Genomic DNA, 27888 nt, shown 5'->3' with positions numbered 1-27888 from the left:
ACAGTCATCTCATCACCAAAGTATTTGCCTCCTAAATCAGTTTGAATCACTCTCAGAAGATTATTCTGTGTATTTTTCTCATCTTGCAGTGGTTGAAAAACCCAGCATCAATGGCAAATTCTGTTTACTTTTACAAAGCTGGGATTTTTCCTTGTGCATATACATAGAGAAGAGACAACTGCAGACTGAACTTTGCCTTACAAAAATCAAAGTTTAGGTGTGGAATGTATATGTATTGCTGTGCTGTCATCATAATTAACACCCAGAATGCTATGTGCTCAGGATCACAAATTCTCCTTTATAAACTTGTTTTACCACTGGAAATATTTGTACCATTCTTCATTACATTTTTCAAAGTGTCACTTTAATGACTTCTTCCTTTTCATGTAGTTTTCAGAGCACATCTGTAACTTGTATTATTGTTATTTTCTGCTGTGGGCTTCCACAGGGTCTTGCTCTGGCTCATTTTGTATGGATTGCACCTTTACAAGTGGCACTGCTGATGGGACTGCTCTGGGATATGTTAGAAGCTTCTGCATTTTCTGGACTTGCTTTTCTAATAGTCCTGGCCTTTTTCCAAGCCTGGCTGGGACAAATGATGATGAAATACAGGTGACGAGACTGTTTTAAAATACTTCAATATATTTTCCTGAAACACGTTGGTTTAAGAAGTTTATACCCCTTGATTAAGGGTCTCTAGTTATGACATTGTTACAAAAGAGGAGTCCAAAGAGTGTTGGCTGTGTCGGGAAAGTCACGGACAAGCCTTTACTTATTTAGCAGCAGCTGTCTAAACGTAACAAAATGGAAGGTCTAGTGTGCAGTAAATAGTGATAATGCTTTGTAGAATTAAAACTCCTTGTTAGTGACTTGATTTATTCTTTTGAGATCTTGTATTTTCTCTTTAGTAAAACAGTTACTAGATTTCTAATCATTCCTTTTACATTCCTCATAATAATTCTGTTAAAATAAACGTTTTAAGTGTAGGTATATAGGGAAAGTGTTTTCATAAGATACAATCAGATACAAACTAACTATACAGGATGAAAAAGATGCTTTTTTACTTTGTAGGAATAAGAGGGCAGGAAAGATCAATGAGAGACTTGTCATCACCTCAGAAATAATTGAAAATATACAGTCAGTTAAAGCCTATTGCTGGGAAGATGCAATGGAAAAAATGATTGAAAGCATCCGTGAGTAAGTGTTCTCATTTGTTAATCAAATTTTTTATGTGCTCAGAAAAAAAAAAAATTAGGTGGCTATGAACACCATCTGTGGTCTTGTTAGTTAAGAAGTAAAGCACACAAATATTAATCTTCCATAAACTAACTGTGCATTCCCACACTGCAGCTTGGGCTTTTTCCCAATTTGTCAAATTCATTATGGAGGTGAGGTTGTATTTTTTTTTTATTTGCTTCCTCATTTGTTATAATGAAATTTCAGTTGTTAGCTTGCGCAGGTGAAACAATTGTGGCATCTGTGTTTATTTCTGGCCAACCCTATCCTCATCTTACAATAAAAAGCCCTTTTGTGATGGTGGTTACTTAAGGCTTTACAGACTTTCCTATTCTGCGGTGGAGGAAACAGTACGAGACCTCTGCAGCCATTTTCTGAGAAATGCAATAAAGCTGGTTTTAAATGTTACATGCAATGTGTGAAAGGATTAAAGTAGCACAGCTTCATGTATTCATCCTGCACAACTGCATTAATATTTATTGCCTGTAGATAGCCTTGTATAATGCTTATCTCTTCAATTAATATCGAGATTGAACTGGAACTACCAGACCTGAAGCAGAAAGGAGGTAAAAGAGCTAACCTAGTTAGCTGAGAGCTATGAGAAGGAGGTCTTTGTTACCGACAGGGAGTCCTGGGGGAAGGGAGGAGAAGCGACATATTGATTGATGGGTGACGCTGCACTAAAGCTGTCCCATGTGTTTGTTTAGTCCTTTGCAGAGAATTAAGATTCTGTGCCAGGTGTGTGATTGGGAAAATAAAAGAAAATAAAAGAAATATAAGTGTCATATTATCATGTAAACAAAAGAGATGAAACGATATTATTACACAAACACCTTCTTGTTCAGCTGCTTTCTGAAAGACGATCCAGGGAAAGTGAAGTGTTCTTTACCTTTAGAATAAGGAAGATCTTAAAATTTGTAATGCTTTACTGTAAATGATGAGAGAAAACTCAGTCAGAATCCAGGCTGTGAGTTCCATCTCGAGGATGGAACCAGGTTAGGATTCCCCTGGTGTCACTAGTCACATGCATTTATGAAATCTGAGACCACATCTTGTGAGCAAATCCTGTAGAAATGAATTAAATAAATTTTGGTCCACAAAATGGGCACAGAAACCTGGAAAAAGGAGTGTCATTTTATGATCTATATTTTCAACAACAATTTATAGTGAATTTTGTAATGCTGGAATTCAATTTTTACTATATTATGCATGGATTTTTAAAAGACAAGAATGCTAGCAATATTACAAGATCAAAGTATCTCTCTTCTACTTCTCTACACCAAAATACCATATTTTTTTGAGTGATCCAACAGGTTACTTGGTGAAGACATCACCAGAGCAGGTCAACCCGGGAATGTCAGAGTTTCAATTGAATTTTGCTTGCTGAGGCAGCTCTGCAGGGCCTCCCAATCAGTTGGCTTGTCAAGCTGGTAGGAAATGAGACCTTGTGTGTGAAGCCATGCCTGTATTTTAGCAACAGTGCATTATAACTCAGTTGTTACCAAACCGCTTCTACATGCTGGCATTTTCTGATGAAACCCAGTTTAATCAACTCTAATGAACTAGCTAGACCTGTGCCCTTACTCTGGTAGACTTGAACTGCCGAGGCTGGCCATCCTGCAGGTGTAACACTGCTGCAGGCAAACTCCCCTGGGGAACTGTGACACTTCAGAGGGACCAATATGGGCTGTCTCCTGTGTGCCCTCTGAAGTCTGTACTGATAATAACTGTAACAGGTGTCTGAATAAACATACCTGCACTGCTATGGGCTATGCAATGTATTCAAAGAAGTAAAAAACCACAACACCAAACTATTCCCCTGAACCATAGCATAGCACTGGAGAAGGTGAAGTCCAAGGTTGGAAGTGTCTATACTTTGTCAGAAGAAGATACATCTTTGTATAACGCAAAGAATCTCAGGCTCATGTATTTGTACTGATTCCTGCAGCATCACTTCAAAAACAGACTTAGGCTGGTCTATACGCTATACATGTACAAGGCTCGTAGTGTCCCTTGCATCTCTCTCCAAGTGCCCGTATTACATCAGCAAGACCTGTCCCAAATTAGTGCTTAATTTACAGAGCTCTCAAGCCTGTATCACAGACAGACCCACCTCTGGAAAACTTTTGCTTGTGGCTGGGTCAGCTTGTGCTTGGCACTTGGGAGCATACTGAAAAGGGTTAGTGTATTGATTCTCTCTCTTTGGAGTAGCAGCTGTGTCCCTCAGCACTGGGGGGATTTTTGGTAGTTTCTACCCAGGCGTTTGTGTGGGACTGGATGAACACTAAGCCCAAAAATCTTTGTTATCCCTATTCAGTGCTGCCACCCACAGTCTCATACAAGCTCTGGAGGGACTTACAATGCCCTTTCTCCAGGGCAGTGGCTACTCCTGTGGTGGTGACCTGCATGCCTGGCCACTTTCTTCAGGCCTCCCTTGTGAAATACAGACTTAACAAGAAGTGTTAGGCACCCTGCTCCAAAACTGGCTGAGCTCAGATTTTCTGTCAGAAACTTTTAAGAACACTTTGGCTGACAAAAGCTGGTAAGGTGCTGGATGCATGTGGAAGTCTCATGCATAAGTAGCGTGGAACTGAAAGGGTGTTCCACACAGCTCCAAAATCCTGGATGGATTTTGCATGCAGACACTGGCTCAATACCAGAAGACACGTAAAGATTATGGTGCTCAGCTTTGCAACACCAGGTATTACTATCACCAATGCGACTGTGAACTTCTGCACAGTATCCCAGTGGTTAGGGTACTCACCCAGTGAATGGGCACCTTGGGGTCTAGCTTCATCTCTAGCCACAGTTAGTTGCTCTTGCAGCAGAGCAATTGCTCTTTCACTGCAGCAGAGGTGCCTCTGTTCAGGGAAAGCTGAGCTGCAGAGCATCTGGGGAATGTGAATTGAATGGGTCAAGATGAGAGCAATCAATAGAAAGCTTCAGCACTGTGAGTTAGGGCTATCAACTCAGAAAATGAATTACACTCCCTGGATTGTTTCTCTTTTTATTTAATAGCTTGCTGTAAGATGCATAGGCAGTGTGGAAGCAGCTAAGAGTAATCACCAGTTGCATTCCTGACTGCACAGCAGTCAATAAACTGCTCCGTAGATTGAGTTTCTACGGAGAAGGAAGGGGGAGAGCAGACTCTCTGCCTTACACCTCTTCAAGCTGAGGTTAACTGATAACTTACTTCATGGGTGAAGCTGTTAGTAGGGTGCTCTGCAAAAGGAGATGACACTATAACCAGATTGTGGATTGTTCTTATTGTTTTTATGGCCATGTATAGCAAATTTGGCATTTCAAAGTATCTTATTTCTAGGAGAGTTACCTATCTAAAGGGCCAGATGAGTATGGGATGATGCTTCTGGGAGTGTATCATATACCACAGCATTAGATGCTTAAGGATGGTTGTGCCAGGAATTGTAGAGGCTTGTGGTTTATGAGGTATCTAAATCATGACATAGATAATTTTTATTTTGCCTGACATCTCTGAACATTGGTGCCAAAATTTGGCTCCAATTAGTTTTTAGGTCCAAAAATTGGTTTGAATCTTGCTTTTTAACTGCAATCTTAGAAAATAACAATGATGAATGAGTTAATTGTTTTACCAACAGTTCCATCCAAAATATTTGTAAGATGTAAACTGTGGAATTCTATACTAATTATCTGTATTTGTTTTTTTAACAGAACTGAATTGAAGCTAACCCGAAAAGCTGCTTATGTGAGATATTTCAACAGCTCAGCCTTCTTCTTTTCAGGCTTTTTTGTGGTGTTTTTAGCTGTGCTTCCATATGCTGTGATTAAAGGAATTATTCTCCGAAAAATATTTACCACCATTTCCTTCTGCATTGTTCTTCGAATGACAGTGACCAGGCAGTTTCCCGGGTCCGTACAGACCTGGTATGACTCTATTGGAGCAATAAACAAAATACAGGTAGGGTACATACACTAAAATCTTCCCAAGTACGTAAGCTAATTCTTTATAGCGTGTTATCTTGTCAGTTGATCAACAAAAGCACACAGCATTTATGCAGACTTTCCGAATATACTATATGTTGCTTTGACTACACACCATGAAATGTCATTATAAATCTTGATAGTGTTATATGGTTTCTCAGGCGGCATAACCACAGGAGTCTCACGCTGCCTGCACACTGCTTTTTTTGAAACAGTGGCATTTAGTTATTTATTCTCATTGCAGAGTAAGGAACTTAATAAAAATATATCATGAGTTGTGGTGCTTAAGAGATGGTTTCCCTTCAGAAAAGGAAGTACAAAATTAGTACATGTTTTATATAGCACGGCTTCCAGTAGTTGCAGTCATAGACCTTCTGTTTTCCTAGCTATTAGTGGCAAGAACAGCAGGATATTGTGCATCTTATGCAAATGTGCATCTCATTCATTATGAGTAGTAAATATAATTAAGGTACCGGTCAAATAATTATTACCTACCTTACCTACTGAGATCAACTGCTCATATACCAGCATGAGAGGCTTATCTACAGAGTCAAATCAGGATGAATTCTTATTAAGTCCATCTGTTTTATCTACTGTTTTGAAATCACTCCTCAGGAAAAGAATTCTTATTCTATTTAGGGGTGAAATCTTAGGCTTTTTTTTTTTTACATATTTATAGATTTTTTTTTGGTAAAACATACATTTTATTATTTTTAGTGTGATAAAAATACCTAATATGGAACTTAAAGATCTTAATCAGAAATCTGAACTTTAATATAAAATAAGAGGCAGGTATTAGATTTTTATGATTTTCAACTGCGCAGAAAATTCGAAAAATCTAGCTATAAACCTTCCTATTTGACATTCAGAAGGCTGCCTTGTTGGGTCCCAATTTAGGCAGTCCTTGTGCTCTTAGACTCCCTAGGCATTACTGGAGGTATCCTGTCTCTCCTGTTTCCTGGAAGAGCATATCCAATGCCCTGTCGCAGAACTGGCAAGCCCAGTTGTCATACCATTGCCCTCAGTTTGCTGAACGCTTGTCTTTGGGGCGTTAGCTCTGTGGGTGCTCCAGAATCCATAAATAATCATCTCTTTGTGGCAGGTTCAGTATAGACACCATAGAAAGACTGCTTAGAATCCCAAAACACTGATGCCCTTTACTTGTCACAAGAAACATAAGCAAAAATAATAAACCACTCATACATTTCTCTGATTTAATTTCCTCATCAATTTATAGAGTTCACTGGGCCAGATATGTCCCCTGGATTATTGTATTTGCCCTCTAGCTAGACCCGTGTTTTCTAGACCATGAAGTCTTTCAGGATCAGTGTGCTTTCTCTGACTACCACTGCTCCAGCAACTCCACTGGATGACCCCACTGCCTTTGTTATGAAAGCCTAGCTATCAGTTCCTTCTTTTGCATAAACTGTTTGTGTTTTGTCTTCCAGTTTTTTGGTTCCTGCCCTTTCAATCATCTGCTTTTTCCCTTCTGCTTGTTCTGCTTGAGAAATTTGCAAGTTTACTGTAGAGAACTGTAGATATTTTCCCCCTTACCATCTGCTCAGTTTGTCTGCTGTATTGCCCGTGTAGACCTACTTGGTTCCATGTAATTTAAAAAGACAAGTTAGAGGAGATGGTACCTACAGACTCCATAACCTTAACAAAATCATGGAACAGAAAAGTTATCTTCCCTACATTAACATAGGCTTACTCGTTTTTCCTAATATCCCAGAAGGTAATACAAGCGTCAGGTTGCTGACTTGTGTCATTTGAAATTACGCTGCTTCACTGCTGCACTGGCCAGGATCATTATCTGCCTTTTTTTTTGTTGGCAAAGACATCATTCTAAGTCTTTTAAACTCTTGCAGTTTTGGAATAGGGAGATAGCAGCATATAGCTGCTTTGTTTCACTGTTTACCAGAGTGCAACCTTCCACATCCTACTCCAAAAACAAAGCTTTATTTGAAAAGTATTAAGGTTGGAGGGGTGATGCAGCCTGATACAAGTCCTGAAAGCAAAGGAAATGCCAAGTTTTGATACTATTTCTAAAGCAGAACCAAATACATTTATGGTTATGTTTTCACTAGCAATGAAGGTTTGGTAGTTTCAAAAACATTTCTTTCTGCATCCTAAAGACGTTGTATAAGCTATATTTATGCCTCTCTTTAAGACACTACAATGCAATAGCACCATCAGAAATATTAACTAGTGCTCGGTGTTGGCAAGTATGTACCGCTTTGTGTGATATGGCTGTCATCCCTTATTGTTTCATCTCATCTGCTTTCATGGTGTTTCTAGGATTTCTTGCTGAAAAAAGAATATAAAGCCCTGGAGTATAATCTAACAACCACTGGGGTTGAGCTGGACAAAGTAACAGCTTTTTGGGATGAGGTTAGTACTTTTACCCAAACTAGATTGAAACACAGAGTGTATCTTTTTTACCGATACTTGCCTTGGTGTTCTCTAAAAAGAGCAGCCTACACTCTTTCAGTTTAACTGGCTTCAGCTATCAGCAGGCAAGGAAAATATGGCAAGTAATTAATGCATGATATCAAATTATCCATGGTTGAGAAACTTTGGAAAAGACCTTTTAATAAATGTTAAGGCCTGTAATAAGTAGTTATTTCTGATTTAAGCCAGCCTTAAAACAGAATCAGGCTGTGGCATGTATAAAGATTGGAAAGCAGTTCTATAATAGGCAAATTTTGTTTGTGTCCACAAATTTAGGAGCAAGTAAAATACATACATTAAAAAATGCTTATATTTAAGAATATAATAAATATGTTATAGATAGGAAAAGTAACATCAGAAAAGTAAGTTCATATGTTTTCATAAGTCCATAGTATGATATACATGTCTGCATATACATGTTCTATTTATTTTTTATGTACATACAAATACACAGCTGTGTATTTTGCAGGGAATTGGACAGCTGTTTGTAAAAGCAAACCAGGAAAACAACAACAGCAAAGCTCCTAGCACTGACAACAATCTCTTCTTCAGTAATTTTCCCCTTCATGCTTCTCCTGTCCTTCAGGATATAAATTTCAAGATTGAGAAGGGACAGTTATTAGCTGTTTCTGGATCTACTGGAGCAGGCAAGGTATTTCTATTTCTGTTGTTTCAACAAAAGTCCTAATAATTTTAAGGAATAATATTGTGTTGTTATCTGTTGTTACCTGTATTGTTACTGTATTCTTGCTATCCTGTGCTCACTGTAAAAATGATGGCTGCAGGAAAAAGTATGAATCAACTGTAAGTTTCAATAAAATGGCCAATAGTTTTTTGAAGTTTTACTCTATGGTCAGTATGAGAAAGAGTTTGCTGGGTATTTTTTTGTACATACAAGGATACAGACTTAAAAAGGAAATAGCAATTTAAATTACAAAACTATTTTTCCATAGGAAGTAAAAGGAGATTTGCAGGAATAATACAGACTGAAACCTAAAGGTAATGCTCATGGTGAGAATCTCCCTGCCTTTAGAACAATAAACTGGAGCATATAGCATAGGTATCCAGATGGCTCAGTGTGTTAGAAAGCAGACTTTTTTTTTTCCTGCCTTGCTAACATTTTAAGGAAAAATGTGAACACAATATGGTCAGTAACCTGACAAACCTGACACAGATTATCCATGTAACTAAGACGCGTGCCCTGGACACATAGTATACCTGGTCACTTGTGCTCCGGTTCTGACTGTTCCTGTTTAACAAATTATTGGTGAACATACTCTGATTTCTTTTACTTGCACTGGGTAAAATCTTTGGTCTGTTGGAGTCAATGGCAAAGGACCCATCAATTTCAATATGATCAAGGCTTCTATATTGTTTTTCAGTAATGATACCAATAGGAAAGAGCAAGGGACTCAGGACATGAGGTTGTCCTCAAGCTGATATGTTGAAGTACATTTTACTGTGATACTTCTGAATTAACAGAATAGCTTTCCTATGTTGCTGATAATCTCAGATGGCTATTGCTAAAGCTGATACTTGTAATACAAAAATGTCAACTGAAGGATGAAGTGCTGAAGGATGTATGTATATCATCTCCTTTATTCAGCTACTTAGGAAACTGAGGAAAAATCAGATCACACTGAGCAGTTTATGTGAGTATATACATAAAACAAATTTGCACTTTTCAAGGCAATAAAGATAAAAGGCTTATAATATAATCTGAAAGATTTACAAAAAATAAGGTTTACACCACCCCCCCCCCAAAAAAAAAAAAGAATTTCTCCTTTCCTTTCACCCTCTTAATTTAAGATTTCCTTCATGTTGCTTGAGGCTGTTACTGTATATTCCAGGAATTGTCAGGCTTGTGAAACAGACTACACACTTACTTTATCTATAACAGGTATGAAGCCTGACATCAGCTCTTCAATACTGCTTCAATATTAGATAGGGTTGGGTTTGGGTTTTTTTTTCCATTTATGTTATATGGCACATATAGTGTGCAAAACATACTAAGCGGCTGTCCTTTGCAAGATCAGACACTTCTTACTCAGCATTTTGGAAAATTCAGATTCCGGTATAATGGAAATAATCTTGTGAGACTCCCCCCACATATTGTATAACTTGTCAAAAGTTCTCTGGGCTTGACAGCACGGAACTGTGACTTAGACAGATTTTTAGATCTTTGGCTGTTATGTCCCAGCTTTGTTGACTGTTTATTAGTGATAAGAACACCACTGGAATGGCTCTGTAATGTATTTTTCCTTGTATTTCTCAATTCTGTTCTTTGATCTTGTAGCCAGTGATGTGTGACAAGGTTACTACAAGCTACTGATTAACTTGGAAATTATAACATGTCAGTACCGAAATTGCAATCAATTCTTTTATGAAGGGAAATAGTAAATATACTTAGGTCATGTATTCACGTAAATGAGTTGACAGTTACAGAGGAAAATTCAGATCACACTGAGCAGTTTGTGAGTAACTGTATACACGTACACAAAGAAATTGCATTTTTCAAGGCAATACAGATAAAAGGCTTATGAACACTAGCGAAATTGTAAGCATGAATTGTGTTGTACAAAGATCAAAAAATAGTCACTGATAATGTTAAAAATCAAATAACATTCTCCATAAGTACTAATACCTTATGCCTGTATGTGTCTTACAGATACCAACATTTTTACCTTGCAAAATTACTGGAAGTTTAATTAAACATACATACTTTTACAGCAACATGCCTTTTTTACAAGATATCTTACACAATTTTTATCGTTCATTGAATGAAGTTCATCTCATTTCAGAGGCCTTTCAGAACTATACGTGTCTTGAAAATCTCCACTAATTGCAGCTTGCACTAGATCAGTACTTACAGGGACACTCTTTACAAGACAAATGTACCATTTAAGTGACTTAGCAGAGTGACTCTCATTTTGTTTAGCAATTCTTATGGTTGTACAGATCTCTGATATATTAACCAAGTGTTAATGATTTTTCAGACTTCTCTTCTGATGTTGATAATGGGAGAATTGGAGCCTTCACAGGGTAAAATTAAACACAGTGGAAGGATATCCTTTTCACCTCAAGTCTCCTGGATCATGCCTGGAACAATAAAAGAAAACATAATTTTTGGTGTATCCTATGATGAATACCGATACAAGAGTGTCATCAAAGCCTGCCAACTAGAAGAGGTCAGTCATCTAGGACTCTTAAGACCTGTGACCCAACCCAAGTGAAAAACTTCAAAGAATAAGTCAGGGAGTGGAGCTTTAAGTAAGTGAGACATTTCTGAGATTTAAGGAACTCAACCTGGCATCCCAATCTTGTGGAACTGCAAATCAGCCTGTTGCCAGCTCCTTGGGAGATACACAGTCAGTGCCTGTTCTGGTAGTTTACACAACAGGAGCTAAATAAGCTGGCTCAGATATTATAAGGTGTCTGCCTTCTTAATCTTCGTTGCTAATTAAAAACCTGGGTAACATATTAATGTTGAAGAAATGACGTAAAAAGTATTGTTCCTGCAATTTTTTTTTCATGTTTCTCCCCATAAAGAAGCTTTTCCTTACAATCTTGGAAATTAACCCATTTTCCTCCTTTCTTTTTCACTTCCAAAATGGCTCCAGGGTTAATTAGAACTCTGTGCCAGAAACCTGAGTTATTTAAAGGAAAATCTTGACTGAAGTTGGGTTTTTCTGTGTGCACATTGAAAATTCTCACACTGAAATTATTGCAGGATCAATCTTTACGTGACATGTAGCCCACAATTAGTACAATGACGTGGAAATGTCCTTGTGTGTGTCAGATGTTGCCAGAGGGTAGTGTAGGGAAAGATATCTTTTCACATTGCAAGATACAAAAGGAGCCAGCATTTTAGACCTTTCCACCCTTATTTCTGTGCCTTAAGATCAGGCATTTTGTCTGTAACATGTAGATGAAAACAATAAATATTTAACTGTGCTGAATAGGATCTGTCTTTAGGCCACACAGTGAAACATATTTTCCTTTAGCGCCAGTCAAGCAAGAAAACAATAGCCAGTCTGTTTAAAAATAAGATGAAGTTACTGCGCTTTACCTCAGAGCAGAGTATAGTTAAGCAATAAAGTAGTCTTTTCTTATATGTTTATGGCCATTTCAGCTTGTGTTTGGATTGTGGTTTGCTGGAAATCTTCTTTGAAAGCTTCTGAAGACCGGAGAATTAACAACTTCTGTGTCAGGCTTTCTGAAGAGAGTAGTCCTTAACCCGGGTCTTAAAAGTTGTAGTTAATGCCAAACTCCAAGAAACAACTGACCTCAGCAGTTCAAAACTGTCCTTGCCCAAAGAGGCTTCCCAGCCCAGGCTCTTCCTAGAGCAGAAGGTGGTTAATGATGGCTCAGTGTCTTGGTGTTGGTGGGATGGCTCGGTGTCTCGGTGTTGTTGGGACATCTCAGTGTCTCAGTGTCAGTGGGACGGCTCAGTGTCTTGGTGTCAGTGGGATGGCTTGGTGTTTCGTTGTTGGTGGGAAGGCTTGGTGTCTCGGTAGGCTGCAGCTCCTTTGTTCTCCAAACAGGCTCAGTTAAGCCAGCTTTGATCTGTGTTGGTGCAGCTCTGTGCAGAATGATATGCTTCACCTCCTATGCTTCAGCCCCTGAGCAGGGCTCATTATTTGAGATCAAGTTTGATACTTATAATGATATAATGATATTTTCTTCTGGACTGAAGCTGAATAAATTGGGCTGGCCTGAAGAGAAGGCAGAATGGTCTGGAAGGAAGCCAAATGCATTACCTTATTGCTATTATTATGCTTTCTAGTCTTGTTAGCTTTCACATCTTAGTTACTGAACAGGACTTAGTATGGCAGATTGAAGGATGGATTTCAAATATTAATTCCCTGTTTATTCTCCAGTGTAACCTTTTAGGGGTTTATTGCGACAAAGGTTAGTGCTTTGTTGGATTGGGGTTGTGTGTGTTCTCATTCTTCAGAAAGGAGAGGTACCAGAGGGATTTTGCCTAAGGGAGTTCATTTTGTCCCCTTCTCTGCAACTTTCCTGGGTAGTTATATAGTCCACCTGAATGTAAGCCTGCCGCTGAGTCTAGTTCTTATATAGGCTCTTCAGGGTGAACCAAGATTGGTGATAAAAGAGAGTTTATTTCCTTATTGCACATACGCTGAAAGTCGGTTAACATACAGCTCTTCACAGTGGCTAAGTAAGATTTAACTCCAAGCTCCATGCTCACAAAAACTTTTTTGGGAATACAAAGCTATCTTTTTTGACCCAGTGGGTAAATAGATGTGTTACGACTGCAAAAAATAACATACTTGCGAAATGCCCCCTTTGCTTTGCCATCTCCACCATCACCCTATAGAGGAAGCATACTAAAGATCTAGACCAATTCCTAAATTTGATGTCTTTTTCCCTTTGACTTCATTAGTGCCAATAAAATACTACTCTATGAGGGTCATGTCATACCATATACATAGATTTGGGGCTTCCAGACACGCCGTGAATAACCTGTTCTTGTCCATCAGCAGAACAGGACACTGAAGCTGGGTGACTTCATACAAGGTGCTCTGCACTTTGTTTTAGGTCTATGGAGATATGCAAATGATATTAAGCAAGTGTAACTTAAATAATTTGCGGTGCAAGAGAATTTTCAGAAAAGTCAGCGCTACATTTTTCTGCCTTTTTAGATTGGTACGTAGTTGATTTGCTAAGGAGTTATCACTTACAGCCTCTTTAGAGTTGCTGAGTACTTGAGGTAAATTTATCTCAAAGTAATTATGAAAGATGGCAAAGGGCACCACAGTACAACCCTGTATGAGTGTATGAGATCTGAGTTGTTGAAAAGATGCACAATGGAAGACAATTGTGTGTCGAAGGCTCAGTGAGGTGAAGTTTGTCAGGTCTAAGTACCACTGCTTCTCATAATTTCAGGATGACACTGTATAGATACATAATACTGAAGAAGCATGAGAAATGTTCTCAAATGCATCTGTGTGCATCAATAAAAGCATGCCTAAGGTACTTTTTCAACTTCTGTTTGTACAGCTTATTTTTATGGTAGTGTAGCTTGCTTTATATGTGTAAAATGATTCAGGACTTTATTGTAACTACATTTCTTGATTATATTTTTCCTTTGAGGGTAAGTAGGGCATCAGGGAAGGTAAAAACATGTTTTACAATGTTGTTCTAATTACTGGAGTTTGGAAATGGGCAGAGGTTAAGAGGAGAGAAGTGGAAGGTGGTAGAAAAACAGAAAGACTGCTTTGGAGTTGAGATGAAGGGACTGTAATTAAGAGCTACCTTAGTGTTTTTCATACGCTATAGAAACAGCCTTACTGGCAAAAATTATTTCTGAAAGCCCAGCACAAACTAAACATGGCTGCAGTGAGATTTAAGTGGTGTGTAGTCATTGTCCTTATTCTTGTGTGATGCTGAACTCAAGGGAATGCCAATGCATTTAAATTACATGATACATTCTGTGAAACATCACACTAAAAAAAGTTTTACAAAAAGGCATAGGAGAAGGGCTGCTTGTTCCTCCTCCACTGCTTTCTTCCTCATTTTCCTTTCCTTAAGACATAGCAAATATTTTAGCAAGCAAGCAGGGTGAGTACCTAAGTTAACACATCTTCTAAAATGAAGGTCCCAGTTTGCAAATATGGAAGTGAAGGCTTTCAACTTCTAGATCAAACCATTCCAGCACAGACCAGTAGTCCTTACCATTTGTCCTTTATTCAGAAGCTTTTTTGAAATAAATTGTTTGAATGGGTTTAATTTTGAGTATGCAGGTATTATCACAAATCTATTACCTTTAAAATCTTAAGTTGGCATGCTATGATATAGAGAAGCCAAGATGTAATCGGTATGGATTCTAAACTCATTTCCTAAAGACAGTCCCCATAGGCAAGCTTAAAGGTGCTCAGAAAGTAAGATAAGATGAATTGGTGCTGCTTCAGCTTATGCTACCTTTTTTTTTTTTTTTTTGGACAAGGTGTTTTACCCGTTTTATCAAGTACTTTTTATCACATTCATGATAAAAATCAATTAGCAAGAGAAGGTGAACTTTTGCCTAGTACTTCAAATTAAGGACCAAGTATGAACAAATTTAACACTGAGAAATCATCCTGCGTAACTCATTGATTTTTATACTCATTCCTCAATAGAAAAAGCCACTGGGAGATGTGAACTGGATGAGTTCAAATGTCTGTGGAAACTTGCTACTAAATTTGAAGTAATTCCACAAGTGTAACTTCCCTGGAGATTGAAAGGTTGTATTAATGTCATGGCAGGGATAACATGAATATAAATGGGAATTTGTAGGAGTAGCCAACTGGGTTTGCAAAATCCTTGTTACTGATGTAATGAAAAATGGGGAAGGAATGTGGCTTGATTTTCAGGCTTTTTGGTTGAAAAATCAGTATTAATAGCCTACTGTACACAGGGTGTGTGATTTTTCTTTGGTTTTAGCACTTGCTAAGTTAAAAAGGTAAAACCTTTGGACAGTTGAAACAGGAATCTTCGTGTCTAGATGCTGTTAACATTGAACAAAATCATCCTAAGGGAATGCGTTCCTCCAGTCAAGACTGCAGAAGCAGGGCCGTTATTCTTATTAGAAAATAAACAAGCATCGTAACTCATTTGAAGGGGTGCAGTAATTCATTAGTTTTGAAACCATACTTCCATGACTTCCATTTTTACCTTTTTGCAAGGTAAAATAGATATTTTTCCACCTAGTTAGTTCATTTGATCCTTCAATAGTTACCTAAGAGGCCATAAACACATGATGGCAGACTACCTATAAAAGATTACTGCTCTTAAAGTAAACACGTATTCTGATTTGAGAGCCACCAGCTGCTCATGAATGTAATGTTTAACATGGCATGCAAATAGAGGAAGTGTTTCTGTGCAAAATGAAATCATATAATAGTACTAAAGAAATTTGTGGCCAGATCCTGTGGTTTTTTGAGCTGGTTTTACAGGGAGTGCAGGAGATTCATTTTCATCTAAGAACTTAGATTATAGAGAGAATAACTAGAGAGAGACAGTCAGTATGCCAAGCCCTGGTTTGTGTTGCTGCATGTTCGTCGTCTCCTTGCTAAGGATGGCATCCATCCCTGGGTGACGAGTTCACTGCAATATCAAGGATGCCCTGAAAGAGAAACACATACCTTGCATCTCACTGTACTGCTGCAGCCCTTTATTTGTGCTGGTTTTGGGTTTGTTTGTTTTTTGTTGGTTGGTTGGTTGGTTGGTTGGTTGGTTTGGGGGGCTTTTTGGCAGATAACTAAAATAGTAGGAGTTGAGAGGTTATTATGTCAGTGAGTGAAATGCTTTGTACCCTGTTTTTGTGCCTGTTTTTCACAAGGGATATTGGCAGATTACAAAGTGTGTGGAAGAGAGGAACAAGAATTCAAGTCTGGAACTGAGTGCTTTGTATTAGGCAATTCTCTACAAGAGGCTATCAAGAGGTAGCTTGATTACCTAATCAGGTACATGTCTACAGTGTGAACTACATGACAGCAAGTTACTTAGCCTATCTTCATAGCTGGGGAGAGCAACAGGCATATCAAGGTGAAGTTCATCTCATCTTAATGTAAACAGCTAAAATAGCATAAATGCCTCTTTCAGGCAGAAATTCCACATAATGTGTCAAATCTCCCACTACAACCACTGCATCTCAGACATGTAGGCCCAAAAGTTGGCCACCTTTATACTTTTTCCACCTTTCACTGGTATGATCCACTGGCATGAGCAGAGTCCTCTAACTGAAATTCTTGTCTGTGGCCCAAAATCATGGGCAGGTCAGCTGTGAAGCTGCTGACACAGTGAGTTCCCTGGGGGAACTGGAAGTAAATAGGCTAGCACAGTTTCTTTATAGCAGCGGAGCATCTCGATTAGAGAAAAATATAGTCTCAAACTCCCAAATGCACTGACTTCAAGAAGTTTATCAGCGATCAAGTAAATATGTTTAACAGAGCCTCTCTGCAATGTTCTGGGTTGATATCGTTTAGTTAAAAACCTGTTGCAGTCAAGACAGCTCTTCCCACTCCTTTCCCTGTCATAGGTACGGTACTCTGGACTGATTACCTTGGACGTTGTCCTATCTTCTGTGTCACTTCTGGAATTGCATTTAATTCCCTTACCCTGTGTTTAACCTACCCACACGCAGCATACCAACTACTTCATGTTTCAAAAATCTGTTCCACGGGAATGTTTCACCATAGAGAAAGCGAGTTTTGCCAGCATTCGTGTGAGTTTTGGGTGAGCCTGACACTCTGCTCAAGGTCACAAAATCTTGCAAAAACAGGGCTTATGCTCTTGAATCATGAATCCTTCATAAATTGTTCAGCTGAAATCTAACAAAAGCTTTGGCTTCAGGAATCAGGAAGAGAGAGGAGAGTTACCTAAATAAAATAAAATTTAAAAAAGTAATTTCTGATTTGAAATACTTTAAAGAGATCTGGTTTTCTGGCTTCTAGCCCAGGAAAATGAGGACTCGAGTGTGTTCAAGCTGGTTATCCAAAAGCCAAGATATGACAAACTACTGAAAATTCTTCATCTTTTAAAAATTAACAGAAATGTTCACTAGTAGGTATGAGTCTGAAACACAAGATCCGATTTCAAATCTTTAAAACTTCAAATTTTGCAGTTAGTTCATATCTGTCTTACTTTCAAGATCATTTCTTTTCTGAAAATCAGGAAAAATTGCAAGTTATGCTTTCTGCAAAATGACAGTTCAAATTAATTATGTAAAGATTTTTAGTAATCACTGAATTAAAATCTGGAGGTTTGTTTCAGTTCCATTTCTACCTCGTTGGTATATTAGAATTGAATATGGTTTCTTGGAAGTACAGAAATAATCATGTTAGTGAGAAAGCAGTTAACAATAATTTTTCCTCTTATAACTAAAGAGAAAAATTATCAAATAAGGTGGAACAGTATTGCAGTTCCTGCTTGAAACCCTTGGTGCTGCTTCTGCTTAACTTATATTCAGCTTTACCTGGCATTTTATACAATAAAGGCTTCAGCATTTTTATTCTAATGCATTGCGAATAGTCCATACTACAGAAAGGGAATTGCAACATGTATTCAGAGTCAGCTTCGCTAAAACACAGAGAGAAAGAAGGCGGCAAAAAAGGGAGTACTTTGGTAGGTGAGAAGGAGGTAGCAATGTGAATGGGGGGATTTTCTGGGAACTGTGAAAATAAACATGGGGAATGTTAATAGCAATGAAGAAAAGGAAGGGGATAGATATGGTAAAGAAACTGGGACTGTAGAAAAAAAGGAAGTGAAATAGAGGAAACGGTTAGTGAAGACGAAATGGAGAGAGTCAAGACTGCGGCGCTGTTCCATCAGTTTCATGACTGTTTTATCTTTTTGGAGGGGAGGCAGAAGAGGGCAGCTTGAAAGCCACGTCATTAAGGACATATTTAAGGAAGAAAGAGGGGCCCCATAAGTAAAATACATATGTTCTATCATTAGAACTGCTTGAGTAGTTTGAGTAGCCTTGGATATATAAAGCAACTATTTGCTGAAAGGCATGGTTCTTAGAAACTATTTTCTGTCATGCTTTATTATCTTAATTGTTGCTAATGATTTATCACATTATTGTGATAACAAACAATCTCTACAGAGAAGACTTGGAGTTTGAAGTCCATTCTGAGGTTTCCTCTTTTTTAATGAGATCCTATTTCCTATTCACCCTGAAAAGAGATATTACCTTAAACTGTCTCAGCTATATTCTTCCATACCAAGCCCAAATGTATTATGAGGGTCATCCCTTTGCTGCTGAGGTAGATGAATATGACATTTACACTGTTAAAGATGCAAACAGATATTAAAAGGGGTGCTTTCTCCTTGGGTGTGCAACTTGAGATTTTTTAGCTCCTGATATTAGAAGAACCCACAAAAGTAATTAATGTCTGTGGGAACTGTGGGGGTTTCTTCTCTGAATAGTTACCAATAGGTTTCTCAATTTAAGCATTTAGGAATAGATACATTAAAGAAAACCCAGTGGCTACTTCATTAATATGCTAGGTTTTGTGCCGTTCAGCATCATTACATTAGGTTTGTCCCTGGCTTGATTTCACTTCCTGCATAAAAGGACAAGAAGGATGTATTTGGACCAGCCCTATGTACTTTTTTACAATAGGTAATGCATGTTCCAACAAATAGCATTGTGTGTCTATTGGACTTCATCACTCTGTTTATGCCTTTGAAAGAAATTATTGAACATTTTTTAATTATTATAATTACAGCCCAAAAAGTTCTTTGTCTGTTCCATGCCATATATTATCCTGAGGTGAAAGGTAGAAGAGAGCAGAAGGGGAACTCATTAAAAGTCTGATTAAAATTCCATGTTGACACACCTGCAAAGAAATATATCTGATGAAATCCCACCACCGTTTAAAACAATGGGAGCCCTGGAATTATTTCAGTAGGGCTAGGATTTTACCCTGTTTGCAGGGGAAGACACACTCGGCCCAGTTCTTCACCTGGGCTTTTTTCGAAGAAGAGGTAAAATCAGGAAGCAGCAATGGCAGCAGCACCATTACAGGCAGCAGTACTGGTAGAAACGGGAAAAAGTTGAAATCAGCTTAGCTATAGAGATACTTAACCATGCAAAGCCCAATGTTCATGTGAAGCTGTTGGGTAAATGTCAAAGGCACAGATGAATAACATGAATCCCACATGCACAGTGAAACTACAAGTGATCTGAGCAGGTCGTCTCAAATAAATGCCAGAAAAGTTTTTATGCCAGAATTTCACATGTTCTCTCTAAATACTTCATGACCTATAGGAAGACGATTTTGTCACATGCAGAGAATCTTCCTTGAAATATGTTGCTGGCACTATTTTTCACATCCCTCTTTCTGCAAATACCTGAGCTGTTACATTAGTATCAGGGATTTGCTTGCGTGGTTCTCCTTTTACAAGAAGGAAATAACTAGTTAACATGAGAAGAACTTAAAAATCACCTGCAATAGCTTTTCCATACATAAAAGCATCTTGATTTTAAGGTCAGAATCCTCTAAGGCAGGAAGTAAACGCTATTATCAAATTAAAGAATTGGGAGAATCTCCCATTTCCTGACAGACCAGGCAGTCAATTTCTGGTCCTTGAGTGGCCGGACCTTTCATCTGTCACTGATCCAGGGCTGAACAGCATTGTTCACTCTTTTCCTGAGGTCACGCCAATTTACAGGGGAGGAAGAAGGAAACATTTCTCTGGAAGGATTTTTATTTATTTATTTATTCTGCAAAACCTCAGAGGCTTGGAATGCCAAAAGGCTGCCCAACAAAGAGTGATTAGCCGTCAAAATCACAGCAGGAGTGGTCAAAACTGGACTATATCTGACTTTGTATGAAATGCAGTCTTGTAGAGAGCAGCTTAATGTAGAATCCCAGGTCGTATTGCTCTGGAAGCGCTTCATGTGTCTTCCACTCTTTTTCCCAGAAGCTGCAGGATTTCTGTGGGTGCTGCAGAGTGCATGCAGGCAGCGGTGTTCCTGCGTGCCCCTTGGCTGCCCAGGGGAAGAGAGACCCCAAAACAGGCCACCTCTTCCAGGGCGTTGCCTAAAGCCTGCTCTCAGAAGCTCACTTTCTGAGGGATGTTGCGTGCTACTTTTTTTCCCCCAGAAGTTGCACTAAAAGGAAAATCTTTGTAAAGCATGAGAACACTGGAGGCAATTTTGACTGGTATCAGATGCCTCAGTCAGCTTCTTTGGCTGCGGGAGATCCCTGCCTTGGGAGCGGGAGTGCGTGCGCAGGAAGCGAGAGCGGCAGTTCGGCACTGCTGAGCGGGGAATACAGGCACTGGGAGCTTCTGGGACGCTCGGGGCTTCCAGCTCGGCGCCTGGCAAACTGTCCTGGAGTCATACCCGCTGGAAACCTAGGCATCCTGGGGCACGGGGAGGTCATCCAGCCTGTGTTTCTGGGAAAAGTCCCCTGAAACTACCACCACCACAGTGACAGTGATGTCACTGTATTGGCTTAAGGACATAGGCCAGGTAAGGCTTGAAGGCAGAATTAATATTTTTTGTTAGAGCAACTGTAAAAGTAGAAAAACTAAACAGCCTTCAGGCGTACAAGCCATTGTCCATGGATCCTCAGTTTTGGTGCTAAATACTCCTCTCAAGAAGATTTCTGGCCATCTCTGCCAGTGGGGCATGAGGATGTTCTTTGCTCCTTTCTCTGTCTCACTTGAGAGTGAAATGGTATTTTCTGGTTTTATCACTGGCTAAAGATTCTTTTTGGCATAGTCGTGAGTTGTAAGTAACTTACAGCCCAAGCAGTGGAACTTGGCTCCCAAACCTTTTGCAAACCTTGAGCATTCCTGGCATTCCCAGCTCGGAATTTTGTGCAAGCCTTTTTTAAAGAACCTGCCTGAAGTATAACTCTCTCTGGGTTTTGAAGAGCTCAGATTCAGAGTTTGCTTCTTGCTCCCCCCAACTTCGGTGGCAAGTGCATTTATCATCGTTATTTGACAGAAAACTCGAACAGTTAACGTCTTGGATTGATATTGTATGAAGGTACATTCCTTGCTTTTATAGAGATCTAGCAATTAAGACAAATATTTGTTCTTGAGATCTTACAGCTCCTGATTGCTCTCTCTGATAGAATATGTTTTCTTTTATCACCATTTCTGATTACATAAACAAATGGAAGAAATAAACCTCTGTGGGACTTTTTACCACTTCTGTCTAACGTGTCTGTACACTGTTGTACACTGTGCTTTCATCCAGTCTGTAGCCTGAGTTTCTTGGATATGGAAAATACACATCTGATTCTTAAAAAAAATTTGTTAACAGGACATTTCCAAGTTCCCAGACAAAGATTATACAGTGCTGGGTGAAGGTGGAATCATTTTGAGCGGAGGCCAGCGAGCACGAATCTCATTAGCAAGGTGAGTATTTTGCTCTCTAAGTAGTGTACTGTTTCGTGTATAAGAAAGGTATTATGACTAAGTACTCAAATACATGCGGATCAAGTCCTGCTAAATAAATATCCTTCAAGTATATCATAAATAAATATCCATCCGATATATTTTACTATCAGAAATCTGAGTTTTTGCTATGCGATTGTGTTTGTGCATATTTATTTACTGAATTTTAAAAGTTTGATGTCAGACATGCTATGGCTTAGCTGAAGATGAATCTTTCCCTCCCTGATGCAAGATGCTGTTTGGAGATTCAGACCTTTAAGTGTAGCTTTCTAAGTACCGAAGAAACCCATGCAAAGTTAGAAATAAGAAATATTCCAGGATCTTTCGCTGCTATGACAATTCTACAAAGCAGTTTATGTACTGATTAATGACATACTCCCTGTCTGCAGGTAACAAAAATGAAAAAAATGCCATGTTTCAAAAAATGTTGCTAATAGTTTTGGTCTTTTTCTGTTGTAAAAAGAAAAAGTAGAAAGCAATGGCTAGTCAGTACCTATGAATAATGGTCTGGCCTTGTCTGTTTGACCTTCCAACGTCAGTAATTTTGAAGGTGTACAGAACAGTAACATAGACGTTTCTCTTATAAATTATCTATGTGTTTCAGTGGGATCACTTAGCTATCATCAGAAATCCAGTAATGATAGCTCTGATGTGTAAATGGTCCCATTTATTTCTGTGCCAAGTGCAAACTGTGCTGGTTCCCATGCTCAGAAATGCTCGGCAGAAGTAAAATCACATCATGGTGATCCACACTGGCATCCCGTGAGAGATGTGCATGGCTGTGTGAGGCTAAAAGATGGGTTTATTAAAATAGAGAGGCTTTCAGTGTGGATCTTTCTGGCAGATTTGTGAGAGGGAAGAGGCATATGGACGGTTCTGTTTTATGCGGTAAGTAAGAGAGGAGGGGAGGATCAGGCAAAGCTTTCGGGGCAAAAAACCCTCAACCAACAAAACCCACTTAGATTTTAATTTAAAATGTAACATTTGCGTGAATTATTTCCCAGATTCTATGAATAATCATGTCTGTCACTTTTCAGAGAGTCACCGCTCATTTACTGGAGGATCACAGAACTGATATAATGTGTTTATTTTCAGCTATATAATTGTTATTTTTAAAACAATTAAATGTCCCAAACCAGTGGCTGTATCTGCTTTACATTTTGTTTGGGCTCCAGTCTAAGCTCAGCATGCAGCAAGGTGTGCAGTTGTTGAGGTGTGGGTTGCAGATGAAGCTCTGAGAAAGCTAAAGGAGAAAATTTAGGATTACAGCCCCGGGTTGTAGCCATTTGCACTGGCAATAAACTGGATGTTATTTGCTTGAATTGGCTGCATACATGTGTCTGGTGTACTCTGTGCAAAGTCATGTGAAATGAGAATCCCTGCTGGAAGTGCCATCAACCAGCTGTCATGAGAAGCAGATGGAGTTTGCCTGAGTCCATCTTTCTTACAGAGCACTGTCAGTGCCTGCAGCTACAACCTGGGGAAAGAAAGGACCAAGGGAAAAAAGGGTGCATGCCCTGGGTTTGAGCTAGCTCAATGGCCTGGTGCCCTAAAGCCAGTCATGTGTAGCTACTAAGTCCAACACAGAAATTAAAGCAATAATTTGAGTGCTACCATTATTCCAGGAAAAATCCTGCAAACTTTTTGCTCTTGAAAGCGCCAAGAACAGTATGAACTTTTTGTTGTTGTGCAGCCACTACATCATAATGTATGGTCAGTGAAATCCATCGTGACAGAGGATTTTTCAATAAAGTTGCTTGGTTTATTAACATAATACACTATTATTGAGGGCTTTTTCTCCTGGTGGTTAAATATTTTCACATTGTTTAACATAATGATTTTAGAACTAATTTTTAGAGTACTTTAAAAAGTACTGAAATGCAGCTGTCCAAATTTTCTTTACTAATTATACCCTGATTCATATCACATCATGATTTTCATACTCACAGAGGAAGGCAAGGGGCCTTTTTGAACTTCTATTGAAATTGATTAAAAAAAAAAACCTCTTCACCACAGGTTTAGGACTCAGTGAGCCATGTCCAGGCACATACAGCTTAAGGTCCTAATGCTACAAATAGTTTTTCATGTTCTGAACTCGAAATATTGTACAGTCCCATTTCAGATAACGTTTGCAAGATCATGGCTCACTAATACACGTCTTTGCTCACCAGTTATTTCCAAGTACTTTTAAAACTAAGTGCTGAGTACTAAGTCTTTTCACACACTTGTTTACATTTATGTAATATTCCCTCACGCACGAGTAGATGTTATAGTAGGTACTAAATTCCCATTTAAATGGTCATTGTACACCGATGAGGACTGTCAGATTCAGACCATTACAGATCTTTAGAGTCACCTGTGTAAAAGGCAGCTGTATAGCTTCCTTTGATTGCACATAAATTAGTGGAAAACTGAGTTAGTTTGTAATGTGATCTGCAGTAAGGAAAGGCTTTATTGAAAGGTGTCTTATAAGCACATTTAACGTTGAACTCCAGCTCCATATTGTTGCTCTAGAGAAGTCCATCAATTACAAGTTTTTTGAGACAAAATGTAAAGGCATTCTTTTTAAATTATATTTATGTAAATTTATAAGACTTGTGAAAGTTAATGTCATTTCCATTTTCTCTGTTCAGAGCAGTGTACAAAGATGCTGATTTGTATCTCCTGGATTCTCCTTTTGGACATTTAGACATTTTTACAGAAAAAGAGATATTTGAAAGGTACTGTATGTTTTTGATAGATTGTATTTAAGAATCCCACCAAGCAGCACAACGTAAAACCAAGAGCATAAATTTAATAACAGTACAAAAGTACTGAAGTGATCAAAATTGTACCTTTTGGGGATGTTTATTTTTAGGGATTCTCGTGACTGAGTATTTTGTGTTAGCTGTAGGACAGTGTACTGTGCTGGGAATAAGCCTGGGCCAGGTGTGAGCATTACTGCTCCCTCTTCCATCTCAATGTATTGAGCCTGCTATAATCTATTACTCCCAGAGTGCATGGCTTTGTATCTGGTGTGTCTGTGTACCAGAAAGGCTTTCATTTTAAAACACTTACCTGCTTTGTAAGTATAATTATTTACAAAAAGCTATATTCTGTCTTGTTTTTCTAATCACTGAAAGACTGAGCACCTTAAAGTGTCCACTGACGAAGAGATTGGTAGCAGGCTGGCCAAAGACAGAGACTTTTGGCTTGTCCTGGTGGTGTAGCTCAAAACAGTAAGGATGCACACTACCATCCATGACGTTTTTAGTCACCGTAAGTTTGAAGTTTTGAAATTGAGATAATACTTTTAAGTTTGGTAGCAAAAGAACTACGTAACCCTAAGATGAAAAGAAATATTTCATTTTCATGTTGAACTATGCTTTTTGAATTGACCTGGAAATTATTAAATACTCCCCCTCTTTTTGGTTCCTGCAATAAAGTACTCACGCATTACACATCTCAGCCTTACCACCTCCTTTGTAGTTTGAGGGAGCAGCCAAGACTGCTCATACTGGGAGGGGGCCAGGTAAGACCAAATACATTGAAAGGGAAAGGGATAAAAGCAACATTTAATCATGAAGAAAAAAATCTAATTTTTAACACTTTCATCTTTTATAGCTGTGTGTGCAAGTTGATGGCGAATAAAACTAGAATCTTGGTTACTTCAAAACTGGAACATTTAAAGATTGCTGACAAAATATTAATTTTACATGAGGGGAGCTGCTATTTCTATGGAACATTTTCTGAACTTCAGGGTCAACGGCCAGACTTCAGCTCGGAACTGATCGGATTTGATTCTTTTGATCAGTTCAGTGCAGAGAGGAGAAATTCAATTCTAACCGAGACTCTACGACGATTTTCCATTGAAGGAGAAGGCATGGGATCACGAAATGAAATAAAGAAGCAATCTTTTAAACAAACATCAGATTTTAATGACAAAAGGAAAAACTCCATAATTATTAACCCCCTTAATGCAAGTAGGAAGTTCTCAGTAGTGCAGAGGAACGGGATGCAGGTCAATGGGATAGAAGATGGCCACAATGACCCGCCAGAAAGGAGGCTCTCGCTGGTACCTGACTTAGAACAGGGAGATGTAGGTCTGCCTCGGAGTAACATGCTAAACACTGACCATGTGCTGCAAGGTCGGAGGAGGCAATCTGTGTTAAACCTGATGACAGGCACCTCTGTGAACTATGGACCAAACTTTGCCAAAAAGGGAAGTACAACATTTCGGAAAATGTCTATGGTGCCTCAGACAAACCTGTCTTCTGAGATAGATATCTACACCAGGCGGTTGTCTCGAGACAGTGTCTTGGACATAACTGATGAAATCAATGAAGAGGATTTGAAGGTGTGTGTTGATTTACATTCATCTTGGGTTTTGATATGGTGATAGTTTAATGCAATATACTCCTTACATATTTTTCTACCTGATTTTGTCATTCCCAATGCAGTACTTCTCTGTGGAATATATTTGTGGAATATCTGTGAATTTTTTTAACTCAAATATCATCTTGAAATCATTGAAATACTCAAAAATTTATTTTGCCTGATTTTTTTGTAGTTTTTGAATGCTATCTGTAGAGGATTTCAATACAGAATTTTAATCTCCTGCACTTTAATCTACGTTTAAGATTACTTATGCTAAAATTAAATTTGAAACCATAACATGGAATAACTTTGTTTTAAAATATTTAAGTAAAATTGGTGTTTGAGACATTAAGGCTCATGGAAAAAATAAACTACATTTGATGTACTAGCACAGTTTTTAAAACTGGAATTTGATCAAATTTGACAAATTTGTCAGAATGCTTAGCTCTTATGTTCTGATACAGATAATGAACAGAGGATTAAGCTGGATTTTACTCTGTTTTTATGGATGTGCTGGGAATTATGCAATTAAGGTTGAGATTTACACCAAGAACTGGACCAAAATTCCTTTTTCTAATAACTATCAACTGGTTATGATGAGCTCCTTTCATTTTCAAAACTGACAGGTGATTTTCACAGGATAGGAAAATTTTCTGAAGTAGTTTCCTAGGTGGAAAAAAGTCTTCAAGAAATATTTAAACTCATAATTTGCTGAAGTACTGCCCATTTTTTCTTTTGCTTTATTGATCTCAGCAGAAAAAAAACCCCTCAGAGTAGTTACAAATTTCCTCTAACAGCACAATAATAATCTCCATTGAAAGAAAATAGCTATGGATTAACCATTTCTGGACTTCTAGTACTGCTGGACAAATCGTGGTTGTTTCTTTCAGTGTTGTTTGAAAATTTAAAATTGTCTCTAAACTGTGTTGTTATATCAAAGACAACTCAACCAGGCAGTACCTTCCTCTCCAGCCATTATCAGCCAGTTTGGATGCTGCAGTTCAATTATTTGGAGTGAGTTAGCAGAAAGAATGACAGCATTCATGTGTCAGAAATTCTCATACATAGATATTATAATCATTCTGACTATGGTCTTATCAATTCTTCGACAGGAATGCTTTACTGATGATGCTGAAAGCATGGGTACTGTTACCACATGGAATACCTATTTCAGATACGTTACCATCCACAAAAACTTTATTTTTGTTCTAATTTTCTGTGTGACTGTCTTCTTAGTTGAGGTAAGAAAATCTGCGCTTGATGTCATGTTACTACAAATGATGTTTGTTCAAACTGTGTTGTTTGTGATAAAAGGATAAATGGATAAAGCATCAAGACGTTAGCTCATGTATGTATCACTTATTGGCAACTGCTGTTAAATGATATTGCAATGACTTTTCTACTGTTTAGATGAGCATTTCTCACCAAAGATAGTGATTAGTGCACAGCAGCAGAAGACCCACCTTCTCAAATTATCTTGGTTATTTTCTGCTATGTGGTACCATAAATAAAAATTATTGCCCTATGCAGGTCTCTTGTTCACAGGTGAATAATCTTCCATTTTCCATTTAAAAATATCTTTGTAGAGCTATGGGGGGTTAACAAAAATAATTACTAGAACTTTTTTGATGAGCACATATATAAATTCTGGAGAATTGCTTTCAAAAATGAGTGAGTAGCTTTGCTCCTAATGAAAGAGTGGCGAGTAAGGCAGAGAACTGAATGCCTGTGATGGCATTTAGAGATGGATGAGGTGTTCCTGCAGCATGCAGAGAAGACTTTTTCTGAGTACAGTGGAAAACGCCATCAGAAAAAGTGCTGAATAACATCTGCCTGATTATGCAAGTCTGACTATTTTACTTGTAACAGAAATTGCCTGCTTTTTGTCTTGTGTCCCAGTTTAGGAAAGACTTTTAGCACATATACAGAATCTCATAGTGTCCTCTTTTCCAATTAATATCC

General features: G+C 38.4%; 1 protein-coding gene across 1 annotated transcript in view; it reads left to right on the top strand.

The window, feature by feature from the left end:
• CFTR (CF transmembrane conductance regulator) overlaps nucleotides 1-27888 on the top strand; it is an 89436-nt gene that overhangs the window by 23360 nt on the left and 38188 nt on the right. Inside the window, exons 6-15 of the mRNA XM_059817050.1 lie at nucleotides 449-612; nucleotides 1072-1197; nucleotides 4927-5173; nucleotides 7495-7587; nucleotides 8117-8299; nucleotides 10644-10835; nucleotides 21437-21531; nucleotides 24204-24290; nucleotides 25174-25906; nucleotides 27039-27167. Of these exons, the coding sequence (XP_059673033.1) occupies nucleotides 449-612; nucleotides 1072-1197; nucleotides 4927-5173; nucleotides 7495-7587; nucleotides 8117-8299; nucleotides 10644-10835; nucleotides 21437-21531; nucleotides 24204-24290; nucleotides 25174-25906; nucleotides 27039-27167 (2049 nt within the window). The remainder of the gene's footprint in view (nucleotides 1-448; nucleotides 613-1071; nucleotides 1198-4926; nucleotides 5174-7494; nucleotides 7588-8116; nucleotides 8300-10643; nucleotides 10836-21436; nucleotides 21532-24203; nucleotides 24291-25173; nucleotides 25907-27038; nucleotides 27168-27888) is intronic.

The sequence above is a fragment of the Gavia stellata genome, chromosome 4, assembly GCF_030936135.1.
Source record: "Gavia stellata isolate bGavSte3 chromosome 4, bGavSte3.hap2, whole genome shotgun sequence".
NCBI classification, from domain to species: domain Eukaryota; kingdom Metazoa; phylum Chordata; class Aves; order Gaviiformes; family Gaviidae; genus Gavia; species Gavia stellata.
The sequence above is the reverse complement of the archived record's forward strand: the minus strand, read 5'-3'. Positions and strand labels throughout refer to the sequence as shown.